At 40.8% G+C, this 8100-nt stretch overlaps 1 protein-coding gene across 1 annotated transcript; it reads left to right on the forward strand.

The window, feature by feature from the left end:
• The first annotated feature begins 2048 nt into the window (after positions 1–2048).
• On the forward strand, positions 2049–7430 carry SGO1 (shugoshin 1). Its single transcript, XM_075143429.1, has 9 exons — positions 2049–2342; positions 2751–2893; positions 2966–3162; positions 3517–3621; positions 4107–4171; positions 4332–4483; positions 5070–5924; positions 6442–6613; positions 6864–7430. Exons 2-9 carry the CDS (start codon positions 2758–2760, stop codon positions 7003–7005), a joined length of 1824 nt encoding a protein of 607 aa, XP_074999530.1. The 5' UTR covers positions 2049–2342; positions 2751–2757; the 3' UTR covers positions 7006–7430.
• Positions 7431–8100: the final 670 nt, after the last annotated feature.

The raw sequence follows: 8100 nt of genomic DNA on the forward strand, positions 1-8100 counted from the left end.
CAATCAAAGCATGGTTCATTTAATCACAATCAGTATATTCGTGTCAAGCAAATGAATGACTAATGGCTAAAAGACCTTACCAGCATTGCTGGAAACTACCAATTGCTACTTGGCCAAATGCAAAACACCTGCTAGCTTTAAGTGAGACAAAGTTTGTAGAGAAAGATATTACTTTCGGTTAGAATAGCTGGTGTTTAGCTGAAAAAAACCCCAAAACAACCACCCTCCAAGCCCCAAGAAGTTGAGCTCAATGAGATCATTTCATCTAATGTTTAGAGAAAGCTGTCTGCAAGTGTCCAAGTGAGGCTGTTAGCTGCTGTTGAGTGGAGGAGCGTGCCCAATTATTGCCTGTAAAACAGTGAGAGGCCTGTAGGAAGTGGATGCGAGATTAATTGTACAATATCAGAAAACTGGTATTTCTACTGGGTACGTGGGTTTTAATATCCAGTACTTCTTTCTTTTCCTTCTTTTTTTTTTTTTTTTTCTTTTTTTCCCCAGGCCTGTGGGATTTTTGTTTGGTTTTGGGAGGGTTGTTTGCGGGCTGGAAGGATGGGTTGGTAGGTGTCAGGTAGACTCAGCAAGCGGACAGAAAGAAGCAAAAAGATGTAAAGAGAAACTAAAATTGTGTTGCTCTGGTTTTGTGTGACACTACTAACTAAGAGGGTCTAATGTGCTTAATTTGCTCATAACTTATCATGCTGAACCCTAAAGAAATTGTGATTCTTTTTGATATGATCTCATGTCTCAAAAGGGGATCATCACAATGCGTTAAGAAATTGTGTTTGCAGGGCAGCTTATTTGCTGACAGGAAACACAACCCCAACTTGATCAGTATCTACTGATGAACTAAGACAGTAAGTTAAATTATATTTATTTACACTACTGTAAAAACTACATAGATGAGGCCAGCTATTCTGAGCTGGAGAAACAAAAAATACATAATCTTCCAAGGAGTGGGAAAGGATAAATGCATACATATCATAGACTAGTTTCTGTCATGATCTATGAGCATTTTTCAAGTTTGAAATCAGCTTGCCACACCACATCCAAGCTGTAATGAATAAAATCAAGTAGGCAGGAGTAGCTGTTAGAAAAGAAAAAATGTAGTAGCTACAAAGTGCTAATCTCTCAGATACAAGAATATCATTTATTCTACTGTTAATAAGGTATCGCTTAGCTCATTTTTTTTCTTCTCCCATCATAATGCAGTGTTTAATCAAAGTTCAGCACTCCATGTTGAAGATGCATAGATATTAGCATATACTAATCAGTTACATTTTTTACAAAAATGACATAATCAAAGAAAATGCCCATGGGATGGTAGGGAAGTGAACAGTGGCCTCAGGTCTGGCACTCCCCGGGGAGGCTTCCCTCACGGCCAGGCCGCGAGCCGAACCTCGGCCACACTTGTCGTACGCTTCACGGCCTGGCCACACGTAACCCTCACAGAGCGGCAATGGCCATCATCTTATTGATGGGATTTTGGAACAGTTTCTTTCATAAAATAAGTGTTTGAAAATAGGTTTAACTCTGCAGCTTTTATTTTCATTTCAAGCTGCAACAGCAGGAGTTAGGAGCACTCCACAAGAAGCACGGTCCAGGAAGAGTGCAAAAGGGTCATCTTGCTACCTGCTCAGACACGCAATTGCTGTAAGAAAAATACTTAGGACTAATGATTTTTATCTCCTAGTTTCGCTGTTTAACAAACAGCTGTTGTTCTACCTCTACGTCTTTCCACTATGGCAGCTGAGGTGGTGCAGGTGAACACAGGACCCGCGGCAAGGGTCTGGCCGGGGGAGCCGCGGCGGGGCCCATCGGGCGCGTCAGCCCTGAGCCCGACTTCAGCCAGAGCCCCGGGGCGTGGGCCGGGAGCCCCGCTGCGGCCGCTGGGACTGCTACCGGCCGCAACGGCCTCCAGGGAGCAAGACCACCTACGCTGGGCGCTGCCGCCTCAGCTGGGAGCTGCCGGAGGGCGGAGCCTCCCGTGCCGCGCTGAGGGGCGGGGCCAGGCGCGAGGCCCGGATGAGCGCGGCGGCCGTGCAGTGACGCCACGCGCCGGTCCTACCAATGCGAGGGCGCGGCGGTGGTTTTTGAACGTCGGGAGCGGTACCAACCGTCCGGCCGCGCGCGGGGACGCCCTGCCGGCCCTCCGAGGCCGAGCGCGCGGGCAGCGGTTGCTGCCGTTGTCAGGCAAGCCGGGGGTCTTGCCAGGCGAGAGCTGTCTGCTGCTGCTGGTGGGCTAACGGCCTCTGGGGCTTGAGGCGGGGCGGTATCGCCTGCGGCGCGGGCAGCCGTGGCCGTGCGTGGGAGGTGCCCGTCGGTGTATACGCCTTTCTGAGGAGGTACGGCTTGTCGGTGAGTCGGTGGGTGGGTGTCATGAGGGTTTTCGTTCAGCGTTAGAGGAGCTGGGGGCCTGCTTCCGGCGCCTCGGGGACACCCACCCCCGCTCCCCCACTACCCGTCCTACCGCCCCGATGCGGGTGCTGGGAGGCCTCGGCCTGGTCTTCGCCGCGGACACCGTGCCATTTGCAGTTCAGATAATCGGCAATAACCGGCCGTGCTGTAAAAATGGTTTTGAAAATGGCCATAGCTGTGTATCCTTTCGTATTTGTGGGTCTCTTCTGTGTGTGTATATGTAACTTAAAAATACCATAGGCTTTACCCTTGTTTTTCTGTTCCTTTTCTTTTGGTGTTGGGGAGCATTGTGCAACACCAGCTTAATGAGTTTTTCACCCTTTATATTTCTAAAGGTAGAAGATGGCTGAATACTTGAAAAAGCCCTTCAAAGACAGTCTGAGTGATATAAAAGAACGAATGAAAGAGAAAAGAAATCAGAAATGGATGAGGTTGGGTAAAATCAGCCAGATCTCCACTGTAAAGTGCAAAATAGCAAGTAAGATGCTTAAATATCTTAATAGTTTTTTTTTTTTTAAACCAAGTTGAAATACTCACTGTTCTGTTGCAGCCAACAGCTCCATGCAAATAAAGAGTATCCAAGCAAACAACAGAGCTCTAGCTCAGGCTTTGCAAGAAGAAAAGCTCAAACTGAGGGATGCCCAGGCTACCATCCTTCATTTAAGGAAAGAGTATCAAGACCTGAAGGTTCGGATGTTTGACTTGCAAAGAAATCTTAGCTTCAAGCAAGCACAAGGACTTGTTGAGGTATTTTTAATAGTAACTTTATGATTCAGTGAAGCTGAACATCAGAATCTGCACCAATCCACTGATATCTTTATGATCTTAAATGTTTCATAAAAAATAAACTCAATATGTAGAACAAGTTTTTTCATATTTTCACCTAATCTGGTCATTAACTAATTTTTTTTTTCTGGCTACTCTTTCTTTAATTAAAATCTATCTTCTGTGAATTTTATTTTGTTTATCACAGTTGAAGGTACCCGACACAGGTATCTTCAGGATTTAGTAATCTCATAATACCGATAAGAAGTTATTACATTGGTAGTTCATACTAGAGTATGACAGTAACAGTGTTATGCTCCTTCTTTTGTCCATTAGAATCAACTGTCAGCCTTGAATGAGATCATTTCAAAAGTTTCTCAGAATTTACTGGACTCAATTGATCTCCTTGGCCCAGCAAAGAATTTGTGTTCCGTAGGTGTAGTAAGTACCTTTTGCTCTTGAGGGGCACGATTTTTGTTAATTCTTCCCCTTACTCCTTCCAACATAGATGCACGTAGTTTTTGAGATTTGAGCCTTAGTTTGGAGGTACGACTAGTCCCATGGTTCCCAATATGACATGAGGTCCACACTGTCGGGGTGTGTAGTATGTTGTTAGTGGGACGGAGGCTCTGCTACGAGGTGGTAGGGGCACCCTGATTTTCTATGGTTTTGTGTCTTGTTCCCTGTACTATCCTCACAGTTCCTTCCCCTGTCCATTATCTGTATGCTTGGGCTGGTGATGAATGTGCTGACTTGCAGGAGCTGTATGTGAGATCCCACAGCACTTTGTGTTAGCCAGCCAGAAAGAAAAAGAGTCAAGGGCCTCTTTGGCCTTTCTGTGGGTAACTTGGCTGTTGTCTAAAACTTGTACATGGTGCAAGCTTGTTCCAGCTATTTAGTCACAGTAAGATTTATTTCGTTGACAGAATCAGAGAGTGCTTGCTTCAGTTCTTGAAAATAGTTCCAGTGTCGTAGGACAAATACGTTCAGTGTAAGTATCTTTTATTAATACCTATTTATATTTGAAAATTCTGTTACAGTAAGCTTAATTTTCTTACTGGAAAAAGGGAAGAAATCCAGTGTAATGAAGTAGTTCATTGTTATAAAATATATTGCTATTCAGTAAATACTACCTTTGGTATTTTCTCTAGAGGACCTCTACACTGTGCTGATGGAGATGATCAAGTACTTCCAAGTGGGATGGAGGCTGACAGTGATAGAAATGAGCTGGCTCATTCTGTGTCAGAGATCTGTGAGGAATCTGACAATGCCATTTCCTTAATCAAAATAGTTCCAGACAAAGGTAACTAAATCAAAGTATCAGACATTGTTCTATTCTGAATCAGGGAAAAAATGTGTCAGTGTAAGTTTAAAACGCAATTACTGCTTTTGAAGTAACCATCAAGTAATTTCCACTTATTATCATAAAGGTTAGATATTAATGTTGGCAACTGGTAAACTTTTTGAATGAAGATGCCTAGCAAAATGGGGGAGGAATTTGAAAATGCTTTGTCTTCTGTATACCTGCAATCTAGTTTCATTATCTACCACACAGTTCAACAGAGTAAAGTCATCTTTAGTCATGCATTATCATTTATGAAATCAACAATTGTTAACAAAGCGAAACACACGGGAAAAATAAATGACGTGTAGATAGCCTTTACAAACAGAAAGGTTTAGAGGAAAATCCTCATGCAGTTACCTAACTGCTTTCTGTCTGGAAGCTGTATTCAACAGAGCTTATCTTGATTGCCAAATATTGGTTTATACAAATCTGTAGAGAAAATTCTAAGAATAATCTTAATTTTTGACAGGTTCAGAATTTGCACAAAAACTTAACAGGTTGTTACTATTTAGCTTTAATATGTCTTTTTCCCTTCAATTACAAGGACAAACATCTGATTTTCATCTGGACAGCACAGGGTCAGAGCTGGAAAATGTTTCTTCAGGTGGAGAGGATGGATTTGGTAATGTATTACCAAAAAGTGTGTCCACCAGGCGTCGCTATTCAAAGATGAGAAATCACGATGAACTTTGCACTCGTGTCTTGGACCATCCAGAAACACCTGATTCAACAAAAGAGCTTTCTAAACAGGATGAAATTAGACTTGAGGAAAGTCTAGAGAAATGTACTGTAGAAAACATAAATTCAGATATTTCTCGGTTGAATGAAAACAAGTTAGATTCAGACCTGGTGTTGAGGCGGATAGATCCTGAAACTGCGCAGTTCAACTTGAACAATAATTCTGATCTTAAACAACGTGAGTGTAAAAGCAGAGAAGACTCTCAAGTAAGGAAAGAGAAGCATCAGAAGGGAAAACTGGAATGGCCTAAAAATACTTCCAGACAAAGACCAAAAAAAAGACAGGGTAAAGAGGTTTCCAAAGAAAAGTTGGATTTCTTGGGTGGTTCCAGTGATGCTTATGACTTTCATTTTGAAGAGCGTGTCCATGTTACACCTTTTCGACAAAATAAGGTGAATGACACGGATACTGGTGGGGATGACAAAGACGACTTATCTGAAACTAATACCATCGAGTCGAGTGATACTGAAGAAGATTCAGATGATAGCCTCTATGAGCCTTACAAAAGTAAATCGAAAAAAAGGAAAAGTTCAGTGGACAAGAAAGATACATCGCCAGTCCATGCAAGGCCAAGGTCTAAAAGATGTTTGGCACAGCGTGAGCAGAAACTCCATAGTGAAAAAGAGACAGAAAGCAATAAATCAAGTGACAAGGCAATTAGTAAGTGTAGAAAGTGTTCTGTAATTGGTTTTGTTTCCTTGAGAGATTACATTGTTTAAGGGATTTAGGCTTTTTTATTTTAGTTTTTTTAATAAATACAAACAGAATAATATTATAAAAATCATTAGATTAATTCTTCTATCTGCCTTTTTTTTTTCCCTCAGCAGAAATTGGAATTAAAGATATGTTTTGTTTAAGAAATTGGTCAACAATGAACTAATACTGTGTTTTATATGCGTTTTAATGATGTATTAAAGCTGACGAAAAAGAAGGAACAAGAGTATAAATTGAGAGAGAAGTGGAATAACAAATCACACTTTGCCTGGCACTACTTAGTGTTAATTTATTTTTCCAAATTAAAATCCTGAATATTTGTTGATCCTCTTATGTATTCTTAAGTGGAAAGATGAAGATAATAGTTATAGCTGAGAGTTACTTCACATCTAGTATGTTCATTGACATTCTCTTTTAAGCTAGCTTGCCTGAATTGTCTTAAGTGTGCCTAATTTCTTCCCAGGGCAGCCTTCTGAGCCATCTCGTGGTCATCTTTGTGATGTTACCAATACCGCTTCATTGCTCCCCAGCACTGGGAATGCAGCTATTGTTCCAGAAGGTGAAGGACCACGATCTCCAAAACGCAAGCGAAGCTGTACTCTTACTGTGAGCTATAAAGAACCAAGCATTGCAGGGTAGGTGTCTTACTTTCCAGTTTGATATAAAGTTCATGATATTCCATCAAATGCAGGATTTGAGGGGATTATTTAAATACTGGAAACAGGTTCTTAATAAAACATTCTAAGAGAGGTCTGATGTTAGTAATACGAAATAGTTCATGTGAAATTGAACTTACTAGCTGAAAGTCAGTGTTTTAAGTGACGTGGGGAACAAAATTCAATTTTGCCTTTTTTTTTGTTTTGTGTGGTTTTTTTTTTCTAACAGGAAACTCAGGAGAGGAGATCCATTTACAGATACACATTTTCTGAATTCTCCAATTTTCAAGCAGAAAAAAGATGCTAAACGTCATTCTCTTAAGAAAGAATCTTTCTCAAAATACAACGAGAAGTTTGTTGGTTGTCGTTGAGATTTCCACTTACGATAGCAAAACCATGCTCGCTCCATAAAGAAAGGAAATCTTTCATCTGGGAAATCATTGTTGCGGAATATCTTATAGAAATAATTGCATATTTGTCTGTGTCTAATATTAAGGATATAAAATTAAGGGGTTTTGTTTATGATCCAGTGATTTGTTTTTAATGATATAAAGACACAAGGCTACTTTTATAACTAAGGTGATTCCGTTCAAACTCTTTTGAGAGGAGGCATCCCTATATCATGGATCTGTGAGCATATCAGAAATATCTGATGGAAAAGATGGTGAATGTAATTTTATGACTTATATCCTACTTGATCTCACAGTGGTTGGCAAAGGTGAACTTTAGGCACTTCAGAACAAATGGTTTTGTGGGGTTTTTTTTAATAACAATGTTTGTACAGATCTTGTTTATGTAATGGTTGTAGTTTCATATTGAAGCTCATAATAAATGTCTTAGTGTTTAGAAACAGCTCAGAGTTGGTGTTCTTTTTGCATGGTTTCTATATTTGCTTCAAGGGTAGCAATGTCAGCAGTAAGCACACTGGAATCCAGTGGCATAAGCATTGTTTAGAAGCAAGATTGCCAGCTGTAATTTGATTACGTAGCTGGAGCTCTCAAAAGTAGCAATTTAGGGTTAGTTGGTACTGCTTTGAATGCAAGGTACAATCAACTTAAATTTGCTTTGTTCCTGTCTGGTTACCTGTGAAGGTTGGTGAAGAGTGCTCTGCTCTGGTGGAGTGTAAAGTAAACTCCTACTACAGGACGTCGTCGTAATATTGGCCCTGCTTTGCCAAGTGCCTTTAACAGAGGAAGACCTGCCACATCTGAACTGGTACCATTTGGTACCACAATAGGCAGTATGCTAGAAGAACACTTATAAACTGTCCGGCAAGATTTCAAGGTTGCAGCATATTCAAACTAGCTTTTCTTTGCTTGAGAAACATTTAAGAGTATTAATGGATACATGAACACAAAGAGGAAAGCTACATTCAAAATAAATAACAGGTAAGTACAAAAATAAAGGTTCTTTGTTTGTCTTGCAAGATTGCCTGTCTGTAATAAAAATGTATAGTGTTAATTACT

This window comes from Calonectris borealis, chromosome 2 (genome assembly GCF_964195595.1).
Source record: "Calonectris borealis chromosome 2, bCalBor7.hap1.2, whole genome shotgun sequence".
Lineage (NCBI taxonomy): Eukaryota > Metazoa > Chordata > Aves > Procellariiformes > Procellariidae > Calonectris > Calonectris borealis.

Bases quoted from the DNA above. Each gene is read 5' to 3' on its own strand.
- SGO1 (XM_075143429.1), top strand. From the start codon at position 2,758: ATGGCTGAATACTTGAAAAAGCCCTTCAAAGACAGTCTGAGTGATATA. The intron at 3,622-4,106 runs GTAAGTACCTTT...TTTCGTTGACAG, and splicing joins ATTTGTGTTCCGTAGGTGTA to AATCAGAGAGTGCTTGCTTC. The intron at 4,172-4,331 runs GTAAGTATCTTT...TATTTTCTCTAG, and splicing joins GTAGGACAAATACGTTCAGT to AGGACCTCTACACTGTGCTG.